Source organism: Acartia tonsa, chromosome 5, assembly GCF_053477335.1.
Source record: "Acartia tonsa isolate MP-2025a chromosome 5, ASM5347733v1, whole genome shotgun sequence".
NCBI lineage: Eukaryota > Metazoa > Arthropoda > Copepoda > Calanoida > Acartiidae > Acartia > Acartia tonsa.
Genome location: NC_137264.1, coordinates 49,356,479 through 49,380,718, shown reverse-complemented (window position 1 = coordinate 49,380,718; position 24,240 = coordinate 49,356,479). Strand labels below are relative to the sequence as shown.

Below are 24,240 nucleotides of genomic sequence, written 5' to 3'. Positions count from 1 at the left end.
CGAAGCATATCGGGTGAAAGCAAAGATATGGAAAACGAACAGGAGACCTTTGCGGGTATACCTCTGCTTGTCGTACCTAGCACACCTGTCAAGGTAAGGAGTTGCGTGATGCATATAAAAAAAAACATGTTTTATCTTTAAGAGGTTGTGTGATTTCTCTATAGAGTCTTCCCTTCTCAACCTAAACATGTTTTAGAGGTTGCGTGGTTACTTGAATGTATGCCTATCCTTAAACTGGAGGCCATTTTGTCGAACCTGACTCCTATTGTGGTATTGTCTGTCAATCTGTCAAGATATTTGTGGGCATATCAAAACATGTTGTTGTTGTAAGAGGTTGTGCGATGTTATCCATTTGATTTACTCTGTAACATATGTGCATAGGTCATTAGTATCTAAGCACTTTATAACATATCAATGGATTATGTGTTATGGATAATTTTTTATCTTCAATTGAAAATGCCAATATAGTCCTCAGGTATTGGTCAATACGTTCCTCCGTAATCAGGAATGGTGGGTGATTGGGTAATGTCATAAATGTGATGGTGGGGTTTACTAATATATTATCCAGCTGAAGAAAGATTTTATCAGGGTATGTGGTATCACAATATCCACGTATTGTATATTCATTAACTTATCTAAAAAAATTCAGGTTCGTCGAGTATCCTTCTCTGAGCACGACTATTCCTCGTGTGAAGATTATGAACCTGATGGCTCCGAGGTCGAGTCCTCTGGTCCAGAGGACGCCACGAGGCTGGACGAACATGGCCTTCGGAGGTCAAGGTGCCAACGACAGTCTTCGTTACAGGTTAGTAGTCAAAATTTCAGACGCTAGATGGCTCCACTTAAGATTTTAATTAGGTTCTTTGCTGCTGGATGACTTTTTTATTTTCAATATCTTTAAGCTTGAGGATATGCTTACATTTTGCCTTATTACTTTAAATTTTATTTATTTATTGAAATATATTTTTAATATCTCTGGTAAGTTAAGTTAACTCTTCGCCACCAAAGATTTATATATTTTCCAATTAAATGAAACCGGTTATAAGCTGTGCTGAAAACCTAAGAGTAATTATAACATGTCCACTGAAACGCAAATGACTGGATGTGTGTCTACAAAACTAAAAGTACACACAATAAAATGTAAAAAGTGAAGAAATATTTTCAAATAAGTATGTAAATATCAGACAGATAAAACATTGAAAAGAACATATCAAAAAATCTTTTCTGCGATTTTCCCTTTTTTAGCTATCTAATAATAAAAATAAACTGTTGCTACACAAGGACAATTATAAGTAACACAAAAAATAATAAGTGTATAGAAGTCATTAGATTTGCTAACCTTTAACTATGTGTCGGTTTTTACTAGGGTTGGGCCGGATACTTATTTGACCGGATATCCAGCTGATTTATAATGCCGGATAACCGGATATTGAAGTAGCAAAACAAATTTTCTTTATAAAAATTGGCTGTCGTTTAGCTGCCGACTGCCAGATGCGGCGGCATTTAAAATATAAAAAGTAGGAAATTTCTGTATGATATAAAAGATTATATTGCCGGATATCCGGCCGGGTAGTTTTAATATCCGGTATTCGACCGGATGTTAAAAATGGCCGGATACCCCGCCCAACCCTAGTTTGTACTAGTCTGTGTACAAATATTTGATTTTTAAACGAGAAAATATGGTCATTTTATTAAGACTCTAGCAAAGTGAAGTATGGACCCTAATTATAGAATAGCTGCGCTACTTATTATATGCATTCTCGCACATGAGCTATGTCTTCTTGGAGAAGCTCCAACCTTGTTTATGTTCCAACAGGAGACTTCTAACAAAAACTTGACCAAAAGTTTAATGAGGTTGAACCCAGGGAAGTAGGGATATTATTAGATGGGCTGTAAAGAACAAGGAGGAATGCGTACAATAATAGTAAAGCTATATATAGTAAAATATTAAACTAAGACAGACAGGGAAAGAGAGATAGGATAATTGTGTGAGAATTGATGTCAGGAAGTATAAATACAAAAAAAGAATAGAAGAACAGACAAAAAAAATTATTAGAGTATCTTCACTAATAAAATTATATTATTAAAAATAAAGCTACATAATACAATAAATAAAATAATAAATTTAAAACTCTATTCTAAGTACCTGTTATGGCCGTTGCTGTTTATGGAACTGTAAGGTCAGGGCTACCTGCCTAGAGGCTAAGGGCGCAACCGTTAGCACTTATTAAGGTTCCAGGACAAACGCAGGAGTCCCAAACGTAGGAGTGGACAAACGCAGGAGTTTTAAGATATTAATTTAATTAAGTATTTATATACAGATTAGGTTAGGTTAAGGTATGAATATACAAATAAGCCCCCCGCAGGGGTTAGACATTTAAAAAACCCAAAAGATGGTCTAAAATAGGTTAGGTTAGAGTGTCCACTCAGACGTTTGTCCACTTTGACGTTTGGAACTCCTGCGTTTGCCCCCAGGAACCTTATTAAGAAACTGACAACCCATGGACAAATAAACCTTTGTCTGAAAGTCCTAACTCTGCATAGTATTGAGTAGTGTCTATATGCCTTGACTTAAAAGGAAATTCTAATCCTTCTAAGATGTAGAATTTGCGGAGACTCGAACTCATTGCTTTTATGAACATATTTTTAAGCCAAATTTTTATTTAATTTACCTATACCATGAAGTCCTGGGTTATAGAAGCAGAGAAATAACAACAATATATAAAATTATTATAAACAACAATAGTAGCTGAAGAACCTAGTAATAGTGTCTGACTGATTATGACGTAAGAAAAAAAATTAGCCAATGAGAAGCCACTATAAATTTTACCATTGGTCAATAATGACCTCTCATTGGCTAATTTTTTTTCTTACGTCATAATCAGTCAGACACTATTACTGGGTTCGTAGCTGAATTTATGTCCATTCAGATTTCAGAAACCACTAGACTGTGATATCTGTAATATTTAGGTTATATAGGCAGGTTTTGGCCTTTTTTAATCAATGGTAGAGATTAAACCTAAGGTACATCTTTAAAATTCATATATGAACTAACATTTGTTAGATAGATAATTTCGTCAATAAGAATTTTTGGCTCAATACCAGCTGAGTATCCACGTGGATATTCATGAGCCGAATTTTTATTTATTAATGTTTATAACCCGTCGATAAACAAGAAAGATAAATTTAACCCTAAAAATGAGCGACCGTTTTACAGGCAGTTGTACAGTAGATACTCTTCTTTAAAAAATAGTTTTTCTAAAGTTTTTTCAAGCATTGTTCATTATACTTATCTGAAATATATTCTAAACCTTTAGGAGGATAGAATTATCTGAAATAACCGCAGAATAAGGTCTGGTTCTAGAAATATTTTCAACCATGTAGTTACAACATAATTTCTTTAAGATAAAGATTATATTGTAATGTTTATTATCTTTAAAATTTTAGACATAAGGGCTAGCATGAACTTAGAAACTCTCTAAATGTAAATGAACAATGATGACACTATCCATAGTAACCATCATAATATTTTATAAGTAAAAACAAAGTGCTGATTAATTAAGCATTATGCTCCTGGTATCTAATATTTTTTGTTTCAGGTCACTTTTAAATATAGCTAAATTCGTTTTTTCTTTTTTTTATAGGCGTTATCCTCTTAGAAATTTTTTTTCTTCAAATTTTAAAATTTGAGTACCCCCCTCCCCCCCCCCCCCCCCCCCCGACAACGACGAACAACTATTTTAGGTTAGGTTAGGTTTTAGGCTAGGGAGCCGAGCGCTGCGGCTAGGCAGGCAAGGGGGCCGAGCGCTGCGGCTAGGCAGGCAAGGAGGCCGAGCGCTGCGGCTAGGCAGGCTAGGGAGCCGAGCGCTGCGGCCAGAGATCATAGTTCGCTGTCGGGGAGGGGGGGGGGGGGGTACTCAAATTTTCCAAATTGAAAAAAAAAATTCTAAGAGGATAATACCTTTTATAGATATAGAAAAGGTCTTTTTTGGTTTACTTTACCTGGGTTTAAACATCTTCTGTGACCGCCAGGATAAATGAATAATCCGATCTATAATTGTATAATTTGAATCTGCAAGGGGTCTCTTACATTAATTCCACAAATATTTAGGCTTTTAATTGTTTAGTTGAGGGATAAAAAATAAACTTTCTTTGGTAAGAGTTTTATCCCCGTCCCATGAATGATTCATTGGAACATAATAGATCGGAATTTAAATTCGAAGCTTACCATTATCAAATATCCATGCACTTGATATGACAGGTGTCCTTCTTTAATCAAATTGAAAGAATTATAATTCATGTTACAATTATTGGTTGAAAAGTTTAAACACTGCTGGTTTGAATGACGAATGAGAGAATTTGATTTTAAAAGTTTCCATTCCTACCTGCATTTAACCTAACTATTTAACATACGTACAATCTCTAACTGAAGCAAATCTTTGCTTTGTAAAGAATGGCGCATTTATTGAAAAACTAATTCACTTTGTTTGCCTTAAGTTTTTACCAGATAAATAATTGGACCTACTAAATGAATGCGAATTTGCAAAAAGGTTTTAATCCAAAACTAGCCGCTGCGCATCTAGCTTCTAGAAAGAGGGGTAGTAAAACAGCCTTCTTTAACAAACCAAAGACTTAAATTACAAAAAAAATCATTAAATTACTCAAATATTACTAAATTACTAAAAGAATACTAGATTATTTGCTTATAATCATATGTTTTTTGCATTATCAATAATTGTATTAAATTTTATTCTATTATTCACTTACAAAAATGTTGTCAAATATAATAATAATTGAAATTGAAATATACAATAGTCCAAAAACACCCACCCTCCCTCCTAACCCATTGTTTATTATAACAAAATATTTACAAATATTTGCAGGTAAAGATATTTATCAATCAAGAAAAACTTGTGTGCCATAATTTTCTCAAATTTCCTCAAATCTTTTATATTTGAAATAATTTTTTTCATATAAGAGGAAAAAAACACAATAGCTAAAACAAAGGGAGATACTGAATTATGTTAGTGAAATTAATGGCAAAGGACAGTTTGTGCTGTAAAAATGATATACGGGACTTTTGGCTTGTTAACTAAAATAAAAGGAATACTTCATTTGGAAGAGATAGTGCACCGCAGATGCTCATGTTGTTTGATTATTGAACCAATAGAGCACTTATTTATTTCCATTTCTACAGGTAAAAATGAAAAAAAAAAAATTTTAAGAGTTAGATGTCAGCTTATGAGACAAAATATGTATGTTTTTTCTTCAAATATGTGAATAACAATCAAAAAGAAGTATATTTTGTTTTATAAGTTAACTTCTAACTCTTCAAAAAAAAATCTTATTTTTAATTTTTACCTGTACAGAGACCACCTGGAGGCCTGGAGCTCCGGAACCTGGAGGCCTATCCAAAAAATCTTAAAATCATCATATAAGAATGATTTTATCCCTAATAACCTATCCTCTCAGTCCAAAGACAAAGCCTATAATCACTGTTTACGCAAAAGTGTCAGAACTCCCCCCCCCCTTGATTAAGAATTGCAATTAGGTTCAAAACGTTTTAAGGACACGATAATTGATGATAATTTTTTTTTAAAATTCACATTTCTTTCCTTTCTCTTTAGAGGTAAAAATGGTTGCAGATTTATTTGTCATTGTACTTTCCCTCCTAAGGAACAATAGATGTTGATTGGGTTATTCATTACAAGTTATATTAATATATATGCCAATAATGACACACAGAAAACTGTCCCGAATTTGTATTAATTTTGAGGAACAAGACTCCAGTTACGTCATATTTTTCTTTCCCGAAAAAGGGAAGGGGGGAAGAAAAAAGAGATGGGAGAAAAGGGGGTTTCCCCATCTCTTTTAAAGAGAGATTTTCTTCCCCCCTTCCCTTTTTCGGGAAAGAAAAATATGACGTCACTAGAGTCTTGTTCCTCAAAATTAATACAAATTCGGGACAGTTTTCTGTGTGTCCCAATAATGAATGCTTTTACATAATTAATAAAATTTTCACCTACCTTGTTAATGCTACGTTACTTTTTGAACATAAGTATAATTACCATGCATAGATTATTTTGCTATTTTTAAATACGGTTATTTTTTATAATAATTAATCTTCTTTTGTAATTACTTCTGTTTATATATGAAAAGGATACTCTTCCCCGCTTTTTATCTTCCTCCATTTTGGAGTGGTATAATTTAAGATTGGAACATTTTTCATGAAAAACTATAGAAAAGTATTACGGACAAATAAACGACAAGGATCTTCAAAAATCAAAAAATGGAAAAATAAATTTATAAACAGCCCCAATTATGATAAACAAACTTACTCCTAAGAGAGAAACAAATTATTTGTGGTAAAGAGTGTTGCTTAGTTTGTATTACCTAATCTAGTTTTTAAGCCAACGTATGAGAAAATGTGTTTATGAAATTTTGGGGACCAATTTACAGTCCAATATTTCCTCACTCATTGCATGATACCACTTATACATCATATTACATTTTGAACTTTAAACGCTCAAGGTTCAATTCTTTTTTTCAAGGTTCACAAAAACTGTCAAATATCTGTGCAGACACTTCAAAATTAAAAGAAGCCTATAAAGGCTCCATCAACTGTAACAGTAATTATTTATGCCCATTAATAGATCCAGTTACCCGTATATCATTTCTATTTGTGTTATGTATTGGCCTTATCAGGTGCAAATACTATTTTTAACGTCTCTAATATGCTGCAGTTGCTGCCAGATTCTTTTTATTTCCTTTTTTTTAGATTATCTGTCCCAAATTTTGAGAGGGTAATTTCTGGAAATAATTGAGAAAACCAATTACATGGTTTTTACATTGGGAATCACTAGAGTAGTAGTAAATGTTTAAAAGTGTAGCTACTCTATAAGTATATGACAATCACTTTTTTGAAAGTGAATCTACTCATTAATTAGGTTTTGTTCGTTTGTCTGGCTTTCACTGTCAACATATCAGTATTGCAGTGATTGAAAACTTTCTCCTTTTAACCAATACCTACACTACTACTTTTCTTATATCTTAAAAGATTTTTTAATATGTATATTTTTTTTACAAAATTATGTATAAAAGCTACCTAGGACATATACAATGACATCCTTGTTATTTGCCAAAGAATGTTGTTTACAAAAGAAATATGTATTACAGGAATTTTCCTTTCGTTGTTGTGTATTTAGTACCATTTAGATAATGTTATTTATTTTCATAATTAATTAACAATATTACATAATATTTTTGAATGGTGATTCTTAGGATGATAAGGCAAAATAATAAAAACAAAATAGTAACTATAAAACTTCAGGCTTATCTAAAAACAGAAGTTATATAATAGCCCACAAAAATAAAATATTGATTATATTTCAAAAGTGCCTTACAAAATACGTCTCTTATATGATGTCATGAGATATGTTTTAATTTAAGATAGGTAAGGAAAGGACAATGAGAGCCGAAGTAATATTAGTTTCTTTTTCCACTTCATACGTACCAGCTAAAAATGCAGATATGGAAAATTTAATACGAAAATATTTTTCTATGGGCCTTTCCCTGTATTCTCGACTTTAATAACACTCAAGGGCTGACATTTCTTAACCCAATTATGCTACAACTCCAGCTAACCTTAGGTGCTGCTATTAAATCAACATAAGACTAAGTTGATAAATTGACAACACAAAATTTTTTGATTAAGAACTTCTTGCTATAGTTCTAAATATTTGGTTTTCAGCTCTTATTGTAGTAATTTCAGATTATGTTACTGTTTTCGCACTATGTATAGTTGATATCAAATTGTATGTCAACACAAGCGTTCTTAGATTAGCATAGCAGACAAAGAATTCAGGAACAAATATTAAAAACATTTTCGTATATAAATGAAAAAAATAATATTCTATTTTTTAAACTTAGCAGGGCAACAAATTGTAATTACAAAAATAACAAATTCAAATGCCCCCAAATGATATAATATTTTAAGGGCTAATTTGATTGTCTCGACAGAATGTATACTTTGCCAATGAAATCCCTTATTCTTCATATAACTCTGTTCTAATAATCATAACAATTGCTATATTTCTATATTGATAAAATTACAGCATGACAGTTTTACAGGGCATTGATGTACACTTACAATAATCATATTTACATGTTTGTGTCCATTTTGTCTCTTTTTTCCCAAAAATAATCTTGAAATAGAAATGCTTATGAAGCAACAATATTAGTCTGTTTCTAGGGATATTGAATACTCTAGAATTACTTTAGAATATGTCACCAAAACTATATGTAACTATAATGTGATGTTATTTTGAATACAGGACACAGGGATGCTGTTATAATCTGCCTAGACTTCCTAAAATGATTAATATCTATTTTCAGAAAGTCAAGGAAATCTACACGTTTTTGTATTTAGTGCCTCTAATCTGTAGCTAGATCTCTGACACTGCAGGGCTAAGCTGTACTTATGTTACCTATCATAACTTAACCTAAAGTAATAAACAAACCAAAAACTAAGAAACTAAGAAGGAGGGGGTTACCAGTTCTCTACAGGGAATTTGCATAATCACGGCTTATCGCCTAATTTGATCTAAAACATTTCTAAATTAAAGTTTTTTACATTTTAATACTCATTTTTTCTTTGAAATTGTAGCTGAACTATTTTTGGATAAAATTATTCTTATTCAGCATAGTAATAAGCTTATGATAAAATCTGTATTTCAATCTGTAGCAATATACAAGAAATTAAAAAGGAAATATTCGAACAACTTAACATGAGGTAAGACTCGTTTAAATTTTCTTTAAAAATGAGTTGCAATTTGAGTCATACAATTAGACAAACGTACAGATATTCTCTACCTACAGAGTTGCTGAACTACTAAAATATAATGAAATATTAAAAATCAACAAAATTATTCTGGATTTTTGCAAAATTTTCAAATATCCAACGCTCAAAATCACTTATGTAAAACTATATATTAAGATCGGGGATAGGTTACTACTATAAAAAAAATAATGTCATTTTAGAGTAACAAAAGATAATTTTTCGTTAATTTAGGCATGTTAGAATTGTCCTATCGATTTTAAATTTGCATGTTGATTCCTTTAATAGTTAGGTACAATTTAGAAAGCGTAGCAACTCTATAATCATCACCAAAATGTTCGTACGCCCATTTTAAACATGTTGATTTTTTTACTTTTTTAACAACAAATTTTTATGTGATTTTATCATCCGATTGATCTGATTTTTGGTATATTGATTCCTGGAACAACAAAGTATAATGTAATAAGCGAAGCAACTTTATAATCAAGTCCTAAAAATGTAAGTATGTCCATAAACTTTATCCTGAATCAAGCAGTTTTTCAACAAATTTACTTACAATTTTGCTTTAAATCTTATACATTTATATTATGATTATTCAGTTCTGACACTATACAAGTGTTAATGTCTGTTTGGACGTCACCGAAACTGTCCCAAATTTGTATAACTTTTGCGGAACAAGTTCCAATTACGTCATATTTTTCTTTCCCGAAAAAGGGAGGGGGGGGAAGAAAATCTCTTCAAAAGAGATGGGGAAAACCCCCTTTTCTCCCATCTCTTTTTTCTTCCCCCCTTCCCTTTTTTTTCTTTCTCCCTTCTCTTTTTCGGGAAAGAAAAATATGACGTAATTGGAACTTGTTCCGCAAAAGTTATACAAAATTGGGACAGTTTCGGTGACGTCTCTGTTTGTTCTTGTTTTCGTAATTTCCTTTCTTTTTATAAAGACTTGTAATCAATCAGTATCATTACATTTAAGAATCTTAGTTGAAAATTTTCTAAATCATTATTGGAATAGAGCTTCTCCATAATATGGCCAATATATCCTAAAATTTGTTTGCTAAATGACTTTTTAATAAAAAAATCATTTATAAAAAAGGCCTTTAATTGACTATTTTATGATTTTTGTCACGACAATAATTGCAAAAAAGACTTTTTTTTAGCTGTCAGATTGTAACAGAATGTGGGAAATGTGGGCAATGAGTTACTATACCAACGATCATCCAGTATGTAATTTACTTTGTCCGTCGGTCTGTCAGTCATGCTCCAAAATATAAATATTAAAAAAATACTTTGGAAAGGTTTGTGATTTTTTCTCCAATAATCTATTCTTGTTTTAATAAAGTTATCGATAAACAACCTTCTGCAACACCATAGGTCTTTGAATAGGGAAAATGGTTTCATAGCTATTTATCACTCTATATATATTACTTTAATCTTGTTTTTAACAAATACTCTTTAAATCTCTTTGTCCAAAACCTAATCAACAATTGTTTTGTGCTTCGCTACTTAAAAGAAACTGCTTCAGACAAGAGGTTATAGTCAGTTTATTGAATTAGTTATCAGTGATAGACCATTGGAAGATTAAACAAGGATATCAGCAAAACATAGAAATATAGATTTTCTGTAACGATAAGAATGTAAATTATAGTTAGAATGTCCAATTAGACGAAGCCCAATCTGTCCTACTTTTGATTCCTGTGACGTCATAAAAATGTGGGATTTTCCATCTCTATTTTAGGGGTTTTCTTTCCTACTTCTCCTCTCACCTTCGTTATTTTTATTACGTCACAGGAATCAATAGTAGGACAGATTGGGCTTCGTCTCTAATTAAAGAATGACTGTAACAAAGAAAAAAAAATGCACAGAAAGAAATTTTCTTTTCTATGTTTGTTTTTAATTCCCCTAAGTGTGCTTTCTTCTTTTTAAAACTGTTCCTTCACAATTATTCGGCCCTACTTCCAGAAAAGAATGGAAGATGCATTGAGCGGTATAAAGTATCTGAAATATAAGTGGGAGTATCATTATGTACTTGATTGTGGACTTTTTAGAGACTTCTGCGCTTCAAAAAGACTTTCATTATGTTAAATTAATATATCTGTGTATTGAAACAAAAACATATCAAAACATTTAAGGTATTTCTAAAATGTGATTTATTACCTACTATATGAGATACTAACGGCTTCGCCCCCTAGAGGCCTCTAGGGGCACTTGAGGAATGGGGTTGAATTCAATAACCCATTATTTTATTTTAGATTTTTTTAAAATTAGATTTGAGGGGTGGGAGGGGGGGGAAATTTTTATTTGTTTGGAGTGGGAGGGTAGTGGTGCCCTACACCAAAATAGTTATAAATCTTTCCAGGAATTATAAGAAGCTACCATGTAAGGAGAATCATATTGGCTCAGATGTTAGCTAGATCCATTGATACAGACAAACACACACATCCTGTTACTTTATTATAAGGATATTACTTTTCTTGTGATTAATTCTTTGACCAATGAACAATAGCATCCACTTGATCCATTTTATTTGTTTTCATATACTTTCACTTTCATGATTCATTGTTGATGGTATCCTATGCCATCCTTGTTTTTTTTTCTCCATAAAACTTATATCTGTCCGCAAGTGGAAGGAGTTAAGAAAGTTGTTTGTGAATACTGTGTAAAAATTACTTCTTCTCTCAACTTTCTAGATAAAGATAAAAAAAAGTCAGAAGAGTAAACAGAACCAAAGAAGTCATCCAGTATTTTTCAAAAGCTGGTAAGTAACCACCACTCACCAAAAAGAGAAAAAACTAAAAAAGTGTTTTTTAAGGAAAAACTTTTTTTTATCTCTGTAGGTCTTTTTTCTGTCTTAATAAATCCCACCTTAAAGAAACAAGATTCTTTTTTTTAAACATGAAAAAGACAGGGAGATTCTGAATGCTCCACATCCAATCCAAGGGGTGTTACCATTTTAGTTTGTTAGCTTTATCAAAAACACATACATTTATGTGATGCATTAAACATTGCATTTTTATTTTTTGTTCTCATATTTAAATCTTTATCATATAAAAAATGCAATAGTATCAAGCTGACAATATTTTAAAGAAAGAAAAGTATGCTCACTAATGACACATTAATTCAAAAATCTAATTCCAATAAAATCTTATAATCTATAATACAAAGTAGCTTGATGTCTGTCCGTCCGTCTGAAGCTTAAGATCTTGGTAACCACTGAACCGATTGATTCTACTCTTCAGGGTATATATTAAGGGATCTAAGATTTTTTATGTATTAAGATTTTAAAGTTCTAGGTTGTGGAAACATGATCAATATGTATTAACAACACCTGCTAAAGCTTTTTTAACCATAAAAAAAAATTCGCGGCCGGCGGAAATCACTCCAAAAAATACGCAAAAATGCCTTAAAATACCTCAAAATCAACAAATTTATGTATTTTTACATAATGTTACTATATTTAACTAAGACTAGATTTAATCATTTTTAATTATCATTATCAATTAATAGATTCAAGTGATAAGTCCTATTTTACAATTTAATAAATTTTAGTATAATAATAATTGAATTTTTAAGAGTGTCAACCATTTTTATGACTATAACTCATCTTTTTTTTAAGCTCAAACAAGAAAATTTTCGAAAAAAATATATACAAAAATAGTATGTTTCTCCTGTCCTAATTCATCTTAACCTCTTGCTTACACTCTTACAAGCTACTCTTTCCCTGCCCCCTAACATTCTACCCACCCAAAAAAATTTTAAAAAATAATTGAGGGGGGGAGTGCGATTGAGCAACATTTTTTAACCATACCTAAAATACAAAGAAACTTTGCTTAAAAATGTACAACATAACAATAAAATTTTGCATCAGAGTTGCTTTAACCCCTTAATATTGACGGCTTCCCCTGTATACTCTTTTAGTTGCTTCGCCACTAACCTTTAGGGGCTGGCAAAGAAAGTCAGGAAAATAGCTTAAAACCACCTAAATATATTTATAAAGCTTACTTGATAAGTGAAACCAATTCAGACCATCAATATTTGTAATCTTTAGCTTCAGTTGAAAAAACCTTGCTACTTTAAATTATAGGATACTTTACTATCGGCTACACCCCAAGAGACCTCTAAGAGCCCTTGGAGTTTGGGGGGGGGGTGGAAGTTGATTCCCCCCCTCAATTTCAATTGTTGTTTAAAGGAGAAAAAATTTAGATATTGTCTTTTTGGGGGAGGAGGGAAGTCATTTTTTTCTAGGGTTGATTTCTCTCGGGAAGGTGGTGGCATCTTCCAACAACATACTTATAAACCTTCCCAGGACATATCAAACGCTATATTGTAAAGGATAACCATATCAGTTCATTGGTTAGCAAGATTATTTGGTACACAGATACACAGACAGAGATCCTTTTTCTTTTTATTAGGCTTTAACAAAAACTATTTTTCCAACAATTATAATGAACTTTCCAATATATTACAATTCCATCTTCCTTCACCCCCCTTTAAAATACCTGTCTTGAGGCTTAAACAAAACAAGACTAACTGTCCTTCAACAGTGCAGATGTAGAACGACACAAAGACACTTAAGATGCTGCTAATAATGTATTACTGAACAGATAGGCTGCAATTACAAATTACATATATACGGATGTACAGACACATACCTTAATTGTAGAGTATATTTGCTACTATTTATGGGCACCATGACAACTAGAAATGAAAGATATATAGATGTAAAGACATACAATAACTGTAGAGAAGCTGCGCTACCATTACAATTAGTTGAAAATTTGGATATATCATATTAAATATACAGACAGGAATAAATACCAGGGAAGAAGGGAACATTAGGCTCTTCATTACACTGGTACCAAAAGGTTCTCTTATTCATTAGCTTACCTACCAAGGTTGGGGACTTTAATGTTTTTTGATCGTTTGGTTCTTTAAATTATGTGTCCAAATGTTTCAACCACCAATTGAATCTGCAGAAGGGGTGATTTAGTGTGATATCCTTGGGCCATTGTTTGGTCCATTTAGATCCCTGGGTACCTCCATTCCGTAGTTGTAGAGTAGCTGTTGATTGAATGCATTTATGGATATACAGACAAACGGATGTACAGAAAGACCCTTATTGTAGAGCATGTATTCCTGCACTGCTAGTCACTGCAATTACAGATTACAGACGCATGTGTGAATGTATAGATTAAGGAATATAAGTTGGTTAATTTTGAAAATTTAGATAGACAGACACACATATATTACCTATTTGTAGAGAAGCTGTTATTTATTTTGATGCAATTATTGATATACAGACAGATCTTTATTATAGAGTATCTGAACTAATATTGATGTATCCTTATAATAATTTGTTATTGTATTTCGTCTGCAAACGAGTTTCAAGCTTTGTGATTGGTTGTAAACAATTCTCTCATTGGTTAGTTTAGCAAATTAAAGCAATTCTATTTCAAATGTCGTCTTTTATGTCAAAATTATATTTACATTTTTTATGTTTTTAAATGCATTTTTCTCATATAAAAAAGCAAAAACCAAAAAAATATATTAACAGAAAATCTTAAAATCATATAATGTTTACTTTTCTTTCACCTAGAACTTTGAAGTCACCAACTTATATCCCTTAGTATATATCTATCAGTCCTGTGGTGGTTTTAAGCTATTTTCTTGGGGGTGGGACACCCCCAACCCCCCCAAAAACAAAAAAATCCACCCCCTTATGTAATTAATATAGAGCGATTGCTCTAACAAATATTATCCACAGAATATTTTTTTTGTAGAAGATTTCCTTGGTCCTTTTTTTTTGAAGGAGATTTCCTTTGTCCTTTACGATTTTTGCCTTAATTTTTTTTATCACCTCTTGGAGCAAAGCCCCTAGAGGCAAGGGGCGAAGCCGCTAGTTGTAAATAAAGAGTAAAGATAATTATATATTTTTTATACATCTCTCCCAATTAAATTTAAAGCCTTCCAATAACTTATTTTTTAATTTTTCTGAAAAGGAAACCATAGAATTAAAAAGGACTTAAAATTTACAAACTAACCTCTTTTCTGTTTAAACCAATTTGTGTAGTTACTAACCCATTATACTAATTAGCAAAATAAATTCAAAGGAGGATTTATTATCATCTAAGTATCATATACTTTACTATCTTCTTAAGAAAAATGTAAAGGAATGTATAGGAGAATATATTTACATACCATTTTATTTTTCTTAAATCTGAAATGAATGTAATTAGTAATATCATTTTTTGGTGGCATAATATTTATAAAGTTATAGATGGTAGCAGAGGTGTAAATTAATTTCCAGTGTGGCTTCTAATATTTTCTAATTCCTTTGAAACTGATGAATATCCAGTGAATTAGAACTGGTTCTTAGCCAAGGACCTCCAATGGGGGGGTAAAGGGGTGATTACCCCCCCCCCCCAAACGAATTTGGGGGTGCTCCAAAATATTTTTATTTTACTCCCCCCCCCCTTATTAAAATTACCCCAACCATTTGGGAGGGGGTGTCAAACACCCCCCCCCCCCCCCCAACAATTAGGGGGGGTAAAGTAGGTACTCAAAAATTTTACCCTGGGGGTAATTTTTTTTTTTTTTGGGGGGGGGGTAAAAATATTTTTCTTCTGCCAACAGATTTCAAGGGGGGGTAATTACCCCTCACCCCAAGCAAATTTTACCCCTGGAGTAAAAATTTTTTTTTTGGGGGGGGGTAAAAAATTTGCGGCACACTTCGCGCGCCATTTTAACCCCCCCAAAACAAATTACCCCCAACTTTAAAAAAATTGTATCCCCCCCAAATTAAAAAGCTTGTTCTTAGCAATACCATAAATTATGTCTAGCTTCATATTATATCCAGTTTTCTACAAATATAAAAATGTACAATCATAATATTAAAACTAGTTTTGTTAGCCTATGCCTTTGGCATCTCAAGTTTAACAAAACTGGTTAAAATCTGATAATTGTACAATTTTATATCTGCAAAAAGCTGTTAATAATTTGATGGGATAAATAATTATTTTTCATATTTTTTTTCTGCGGAATATGAATTTTCAATAGAATACATATATCATTTTACTCCTGTTGAAAATACCAACCTTATTATTGGATGTCATTATTGGGTATCACCATCCTCATATTAAAATATCATAGTAGGGTAACACTGATCTTTCATTGAGTTTTAGAACAGTAGCCCTCTTTTCTACTCAATCTATTTTCTTTAAATAGATCCAGCAAATATGTTGCTAAATAAATTATCTGCTAAAATCCACTTTTATCTCTCTCTCTTTCAACTCTCTCCTATCTCACTCTATCTCTCTTGGCTCTAGCAGAATTTTTCAGAATTTTGGTCGAAATTGTTTGAAAAGGAAAGTATTGGCTTATTGAGTTATGAGTCAACTTTAGTGTTCCTGCTTTGTATTATTAGAAATTTCTGACAAAGCCTTTTGATTTTTATAGATTTTTTGGCAACTTTTAGATATTTTTAGATATACTGACAATCATTTTACATTATATGCAAGAAAAGGATCTTTACTGAATATGGAATAAGATTATCTGTATTGTTCTTAATATAATTTGTATGTGTATACTATTGTGCTAACTAAAAAAAAGGGCATTATCAATGTTTGAACACCAAAAAGTTTCAGTTCTGTTGATCCTTTATAATAAGTCAAATCCCCTATGGGTACACAGATAGGACATTGGACAACAATTTGACCTGTCTTTATGGATTTTGATTCTTTGAATTCGCCTATGTATACCAATTTGTTAATTGTAAGGGTAGAAAAGTGTTGTTGAGATTTTACTAGATATTTTCACCTCTTCCATTCAAACCCATAAACTGAAGAAAAGATTTTTCAAACAGATGGGATTAAAAAAATGAAATGTATAACAAGAACTGTATTCCAGTAATAATAAATAATATCTTAGGAAATATTCATTAAATGTTCAAATGATTATAAAATAAGAAATATCAAAAAAAAAATTTTAATCATTATGTTGTTCTTGCATCATACTAGCTTCAATAAGAGGTTAGTACCACATTATGTTTGGTTTGTTTTAGAAATATACCTCCAAGTAGCATAATAATAGAGCTGGGCAAATACTTGACTAAAAATTGTAGAAAGTTTGATCTTGCTGTTTGTAATGTCTTACTTTTGATACAGCAAGAAAGATATACATCCTGTTACTTTAGTACAGAGGATTAGATTATAATGTTAGAATATTTGAATAATATATAATGCAAAAAGAAATGGTAAACCAAAAGTTAATGCTAAGATTTGCATAATTTTTTTCATCCTGATCCCTTTTTCTGTCAAGGAGTGAAGCTCAAATAATCTAGGTGTTTAAAACATTCATGTCTAAATTGAAGAAATAAACATCAATAAATGTACCTTTCAACTGAACTGTACCTTTTAAATTATTAAAATTGTTCAATTAAAATGCACTGACTTAACGGTGATGAGAGTTCGAGTTCTAGTCCCCATGTGGCAACTCGAATTTCTCAGTTGAATACATTCACGCAACTTCCCCTGGTTGTGTAAGAAGGGGATTATTGAGTAAGTCTAGATTCTTAATAGTCAAGTACATAATATCAGTACTACCCTTATCCCAAGCTCCTTTGCAAAGAGCATCAATCATTATGGTGACATAATTTGGAAGTCCTGCCATACTCTGTGAGGGTGAGGTAATAATGAGTAGCTCTCATGAGATAGCGGGTCAAGTCATAATGTGCTTGAACGTTGAGCTTAAAAGCCCAAGTGGCTATACTAAAGTGTCTCAGCCTACTCCATAACTACTTAGGTCCAAACCCTAAGAGACTATGGCTAATCAATCAATCAATCAAAATTAAAATGCATTTTTTCTGTATTAAAATAATATTTATGATTTATATCTTGTTATTGTCTTAACTTTTAACATATTTGTCCTTTTTACATAAAGCTTTATATTTTTTCTCAACCCTTTTAGACAAAGCTATGAATATCTTCAAATTACATTTTGATATAAGAAATATAGTGTTCAGGAGAACAAGATTATCATAGTATAAAATCTTTCATATCATCTAGTTAATAATCAATATTATGGTATCATGCAACAAAATAATAGATATTAAAATACATATTATCAATAAATAGCAGATTATCACAATAATGTCAGAGTTTGAATTATAGCAATCTCATGTTTTGGATTTAGTGCAGTTCACGGAAAAATGCTTCTGGTAACTAATATCTCCAAAAATCGATGAATTTTAACATTGCTAATATACATTTTATGCCCTCACACCGTTTTAAGGGGCATAGGAAGTTCCACAAATCATCTGGAACAGTCAAGATCCAATGATGCACAGGGAAAGCTTCACTGAAAAAAAACTTGTAAAATAAGTCGTGTTTTTGCGCATTTATGTACACTGAGAAATAAGTGTGCATTATTGATCAATGACTATAGCAGATTGTTTGTAGGCCTTCTTCTGTCTGTTAAAATTTTTTGCGAACATAATCTATAAGTTTCACTGTTTGGCCGTTAAAAGCATTTGAATTTCATAATTTTTTTAAGACAATTGTTAGGAGGAACATTTTACTGTCTGGTCCTATATTTTTTTAGTTTTCAAAATCTTTTAACAAACAAGGAAACCTATCTTAAAATAATTCTTAATAAATAAAAATTTATAAACATTTTTTACAATTAATGAATTTAGACTTTTCTGATCTTTAATCAATTAAAGCAACACAATGTGAATTGTTAGCAAACCAATAAGATTTACTACAAAGCTAATTCTAAGCCTCAACAAATAATTTTCGAGATGCATTTCCCACTCCAATGAGTATTGTGCATACCTTCAGGCATACCTGTGACAGAAATAAGGTTTCTGGAATTAGAATATAATAGTCTAAATTATAGGACACTGTGTTCTAGTTTAAGGCTTGGCAGTTGACAGTTGTTAATGCAGCTTTCTGGCTGATTGTTGTAAAAGTTGCATTATGATAGTCAAAAGATTGCTAACTAATTGTTGAAGTTAAGTTTTCATAGCATTTAAAATCTATTAATCACTACATTTGCAAATGCTAGATAGTGTGGCAAAAAGTTTTGATGGGGATGTAATTTTTTGACATAATTGTAGATTCAGCTATCTACAACTTGGCTATGGGTAAGTTTTGCAGTGATGGCTTGTTTAAAACAGTGATAACAAACTATAATTCATAATGGAAAAAAACATCACCAAATGTACAAAATTTGGATATATCTTTTTTTTGATAATCACAATCCTTGTGACTGTTAGCATACCTGTCAAGCACTCTACCTCACATATCTTCATCCCTATTACATAAACACAACAAAGCAGATTGATGACGTCATGTGCATAATGCAATTTGCAAATATTTTCAAGATTCCTCCAAATACATAAATGTACTTTAAGCATGATGATATGCATGGAAATATTTCATAAGACCTTTAGCTATTCCTGTGAAATTTTGTACAATTAAGATTCACATAAAGTTTACTCTGTATCCTTCATTTTCTTCTCTATTGTGATTCATGAATCTATTTCCAATATTTGTTTAAATTTCCTTATAGTGCCCTATACCAATCAGTTTTCCTTGTAAAGAATCTTAAAAAGTTAAAACCCTGTTTTGCCTGAAACATTAATAATTTGTATATTTGTTGGTTATTATTAATAATTGTTTTCTTTTTTTTAATTGGTCTTTGAATTCAGTTGATTTATGCTGTATTTGAACTGGCAGCTGAACCATACTGAAATATCATGTATGGTATCATATTATAGAGAATTTAATTGATAGTAAAAGTGGAAAGCTGAGCTGGATCTTTAAATCATTCTAGTGGTGAGCCAGATCGAGGTGAGCCAGCCCGATCTGGCTCACCACTAAAATGATTTAAAGATCCAGCTCTGGTAATATTATAATGATGTAAATACTATTATCTTATTAGATAGTAGTTCATTTATTTCCAAAAATCTAACTTTGATCAACAATATTTATAATATTCTAACAGCAATATATAGGTTATTGTTTTCTCTGTTTTTTTTTCATCATATGCACAATAGAATAATATTTTATGTAATTATAATTATTTGAATAAAATGCTCATTTTGCAATTGTTTATGCTCTTTTGTTTGTTAATAAAACATAATCTAAACATATTTCAAAATTCAACTTGGCCAAACATGAAAATAAGGAAAACCTTTGATATAATATTGGAGGAATTATTATGTTGCAATAGAATAAAACAACAGAGAGACATAGAATAATTAATTATTCATTTACAAAATTCATTTACAATGTATCTGTACTTTTAAGGCCTTCAGCCCCTCAGTTCTACAAAAAAAGTAATTTTTTTAGTAATTTTAAATTTCTTTCATATGTTTAAAAAACCTGTTTATGAAACAATTTATTTAAAATATGATTTCCTTACTACTATTACTGTCTTTAGTTATCAACTATAATTATTGTTCTGTTATTGATCTAATGAAACATCTAATCTTTTAAATCTATTGGGAATACTAAGCTGGACTCTAACTAACTTGTTTGGAAAGGAAAAGATGAAAGTATTTACTGTTTAAATTTCAATCACCAAACTAAATATTTCCTATCTCATTAATTACAAATTTTACACAATATAAAATTATTGTAAGTTTTGGTGAAATTTATATGAGAGGAATAAAGAAAAAATAAAGCTATTATTTAGTAGCCTATTATATACCTTCAAAGTTTTCCTAATACTTAAAACTATTTATATACCGAATATTGTAAGAGCATTTGTGTACAAAAAATACAATAATCAAAACCCTCTGAATTAAATACAATTTTAAGTTTCTCAGAAATACAGTAATATTAAAATCTGCTGTACAGTAAAAAAGTGAAGTGTTATTTTAGTTTCTGATATAAGAATAAAAAGTAGCTACTAAATAATATTCAGTCATATACATTTACAATATAAATGACTTAATAAGAAAAGGCAGGTGGTAGTATAGAAAAGAGTTGGGTTATGGAGCCCCACAGATTCACTGCAGTTACATATAACTAGCTGGTGGTTCCAGGTAGAAATCTAACTGTAAATGAAAAGAGAAAAGTGGGATGGAATCCGCTCTAGACCTTGTAGATTATTAACTGTATGTTGTATTCATGTTTAGCTGTAGACGGAAAGATAAATTGATTATGGTGGATGGAAGGAAGGTGTACAAAGTAGCAGATGTGTCTCATTGGAAAGCTAGCACACACTGTAAAAAAGATTTTTGATATGAATAATTATAAAATGACAAGTAATGCATTTTACACACACATGAATTAATACCTGAAGCACAACCCCTTCCAAAAAAAGTAAGAAATTCCTGATAAAAAAATCGTTTAGATGCTATGGATACAAAAAGTATGCCCAATTTATATGAAAATCCCCATTTCCAAAAATATACATTTTGTCGTTTTTAGTATATGCATTTATGCTTTCAAACTTTTACCTTAATATTACAGGAATCTTCATAAATCATTTGACTATTATACCATGTTTGAATATACTGTGAAAGCAAAATTAGTCTTAGATAAGGTTTTACAAATATTATATTTTTTTACCCAATTATTTTTCTACAGTGCAGCCTCTGGCATCGTTAACATATTCTTGAAATATTATAAAATGGAAATGTGAGAAAGATAGCTTTTAACCTGTTAATATTCAACAAAGATGGAGAGAGAGAGAGAGAGAGAGAGAGAGAGAGAGAGAGAGAGAGAGAGAGAGAGAGAGAGAGAGAGAGAGAGAGAGAGAATACATCCAAACAACAGACAAAGAAATTTTTACTGGGTACTTCACAAGAATTATCACATTTGAAAATCTAAAAAATAACACAAAGTTTTATTTTCCTTATATTTAAAAATTATAAATTGTAATCTATAATACAAAGTAGAACGATGTCTGTCTGTCTGTCTGTTTGTTTGTCTGTTTGTCTGTTTGTTTGTAGCGAAGGATCTCGCTAACCGCTGAACCGATCGGGTTCTCCTTAACAGGGTAGCTTCTCATAGTTCCCGGGAAGGTTTATAACTATTTTCTTTGGGGGTGAGACACCTCCAACCCCCCCAAAAATGAAAATCCCCCCCCCTCAAAAAAAATAAAATTTCTTTTTAAAACTAAAATTAAAATAGTGGGGTCGACTACCCCCCCCCCCCCTAAAACAAAAACAAAAAATTACCCCCCCCAAAGAAATTTTTAAAAAATATTTTTCTTTTATTTCTAAAATACAAAAAATTGGTTTGATCAAACCTCTTGGGGCAAAGCCCCTAGAGGCCGGAGGCTAGGGGCGAAGCCGCTAGTACTATAATAATTTAATTACAATTAGAGCATTTTCTGTAAACACTTCTTGTTTAAAATGCTGTCTTTTAGGCAAAGTTTTTTAGTCATCAATATGACCAATAAAGAATATCTGTAAACCATATCTATGAAAAAGCGAGACAGCGCGAAATTGCACAAAAAAATGACATCATACGATAAAAGAACCAATGAAAGGCGAGTATAAATTTTACCCTTTGTCAATTACAATATATACTAGCTTCTTATTGGACAATTTTATTGTATGACGTCATTTTTTTGGTGCCATTTTGCGCTGTCTCTGAAAAAGCTTACAAACAAACTAATCATTTACATTAAAATTAGTTGAAAAATACTTTATAAGTGTCATCAATTTCAAATTTGCAAACACCAAAACTATGCATTTTTTCCATATGGTTTGTAAATTGGTATAACTAAGTGATAATTCAGATGGGACCCGGCCTGCAGTTACTAACTTTGATAATATAATATTCAAATGTTGACATAGTAGTGTATATAGTGCACTTCTTTAACATATATTAAAATAATAATTTTTGAGCTAAAATGAAATTTTCTCAAGCTTCATCAAAATTTACTTCTTATAAAAGTAACTCTAATATACAAGCTAATGCTAAAAATAAGAAATCCATGTAATAAAGTAACAGGATGTCAGTACAGAAGGATCTCGCTAACCGCTGAACTGTTATTGTTCTCATTTATAGGGTAGCTTCACATAGGTCCACGGAAGGTTTATAAGTATTTCGGTGGACGGTACCACCACCCTCCGAAGAGAAATAGCCCCTAGATAAAAATTAACCCCCCTCAAAAAAAAACTTATTTTTTTAAACTAAACGATAAAATGTAGTTTGAGAGGAGGGATCGACCCCAAATTCCCCTCCCCCCTAATTAAATTTTTTTAAATCCAAAATAAAAATAAATGGGTTGGTTATCGAATTTTACTCTCCCCTTCTTTAGTGCCCCCTAGAGGCCTCTAGGAGCACTTATTTGTTGTTGAATTTGCTACAGTTTAACGGAATATAATTGTACTAGAAAAGCAAATATTTATAAATTCCTACTTTTCAGGCGAGCAGCTGTGAGTCCCCAACATCCCAGCGGAGGCGGAGATTTGGCGGGTCAAAACAGCTGACTCTTCCAACCAGCCTTAGCAAGATGTCCTACCTACAGGCATGGATGTCAACTTTTTAATTACTTTTTATTTTTAACAAAAATAGTAAAATAAGTAAACTAATATTATTTTTTTATTTTGTTAATAAAAAAATCTAAATACAATGGTTTACTTTTAAAAACATCAAATCTTTAGAGGAAAAATATTTAATAAGTTTACAACCCTATTTATTACAGGTCCCTGGACAGGAAAGACCAACTCAACTAAGGTAAATTGCTCCCAAAATAGTTTTAATTATTTTTATCATTTTGTTAGTTATAAGTTTGAGAGGCCTAACCCCCTTAGAATTGTCCACCTAACCTAACATAAAAGTGGATTAATGAATTTTAATGCTAAGAGGGACCAAAAGTTATTATTGGTTTACATTAAAATATTTCATTTAATCCTACACTTAAACAGTGGCGTGCGAACCGAAGGGGGCAATCGCACCCCCCCCCCCTTAGCGACCAAAATGCCCCTTTTTGCCCCCTACCCTACAAAAAGCAAAAAATTCCCAGTTTCCAAAAAAAAGATCAAAAAATACTCTTAAAAAAAAATTTTATATAGGGGGAGGGAAAATTTAGCAAAATCTACATAATGCCCCCCCCCCCCCCCCTAGACAAAGTGCTTCGCACGCCACTGCACTTAAACATTAATTCAATCATCATATGCAAATTTTTTCAGAATACCTGGACTCGACCGTAACGGACGGCCAATAAGCAATGGATCTGGTGGTAGTAGCAATAGTATCGGCGGGCCCGGCGGTTCAAACAGAGGGCGGGGCGGATTCGGCGGGAGTGGCGGTGAATTGGGCTCTCCGTTGTTAGGACGGCGCAATCTTGCTCCACAGGAATCAATATAATAATTCATTGCTTATTTTTTGCATGAAAAATAAATGATATAACGTTTAAGAGTCGCGAAGCACTAAAAGTCATAG

The 24,240-nt window shown here is 31.7% G+C and overlaps 1 protein-coding gene across 1 annotated transcript; it reads left to right on the top strand.

The window, feature by feature from the left end:
• Positions 1–3: 3 nt before the first annotated feature.
• On the top strand, positions 4–24,238 carry LOC145320374 (uncharacterized). Its single transcript, XM_080162787.1, has 5 exons — positions 4–93; positions 650–805; positions 23,222–23,323; positions 23,501–23,532; positions 23,988–24,238. Exons 1-5 carry the CDS (start codon positions 28–30, stop codon positions 24,163–24,165), a joined length of 534 nt encoding a protein of 177 aa, XP_080018913.1. The 5' UTR covers positions 4–27; the 3' UTR covers positions 24,166–24,238.
• The last annotated feature ends 2 nt before the right edge of the window (positions 24,239–24,240 follow it).

What these genes read in the sequence shown, in the direction of transcription:
- LOC145320374 (XM_080162787.1), top strand. Translation starts at nt 28, where the DNA reads ATGGAAAACGAACAGGAGACCTTTGCGGGTATACCTCTGCTTGTCGTA. An exon ending in TACCTAGCACACCTGTCAAG is followed by an intron (nt 94 to 649) that starts GTAAGGAGTTGC and finishes AAAAAAATTCAG; the next exon opens with GTTCGTCGAGTATCCTTCTC. An exon ending in GAAAGACCAACTCAACTAAG is followed by an intron (nt 23,533 to 23,987) that starts GTAAATTGCTCC and finishes AAATTTTTTCAG; the next exon opens with AATACCTGGACTCGACCGTA.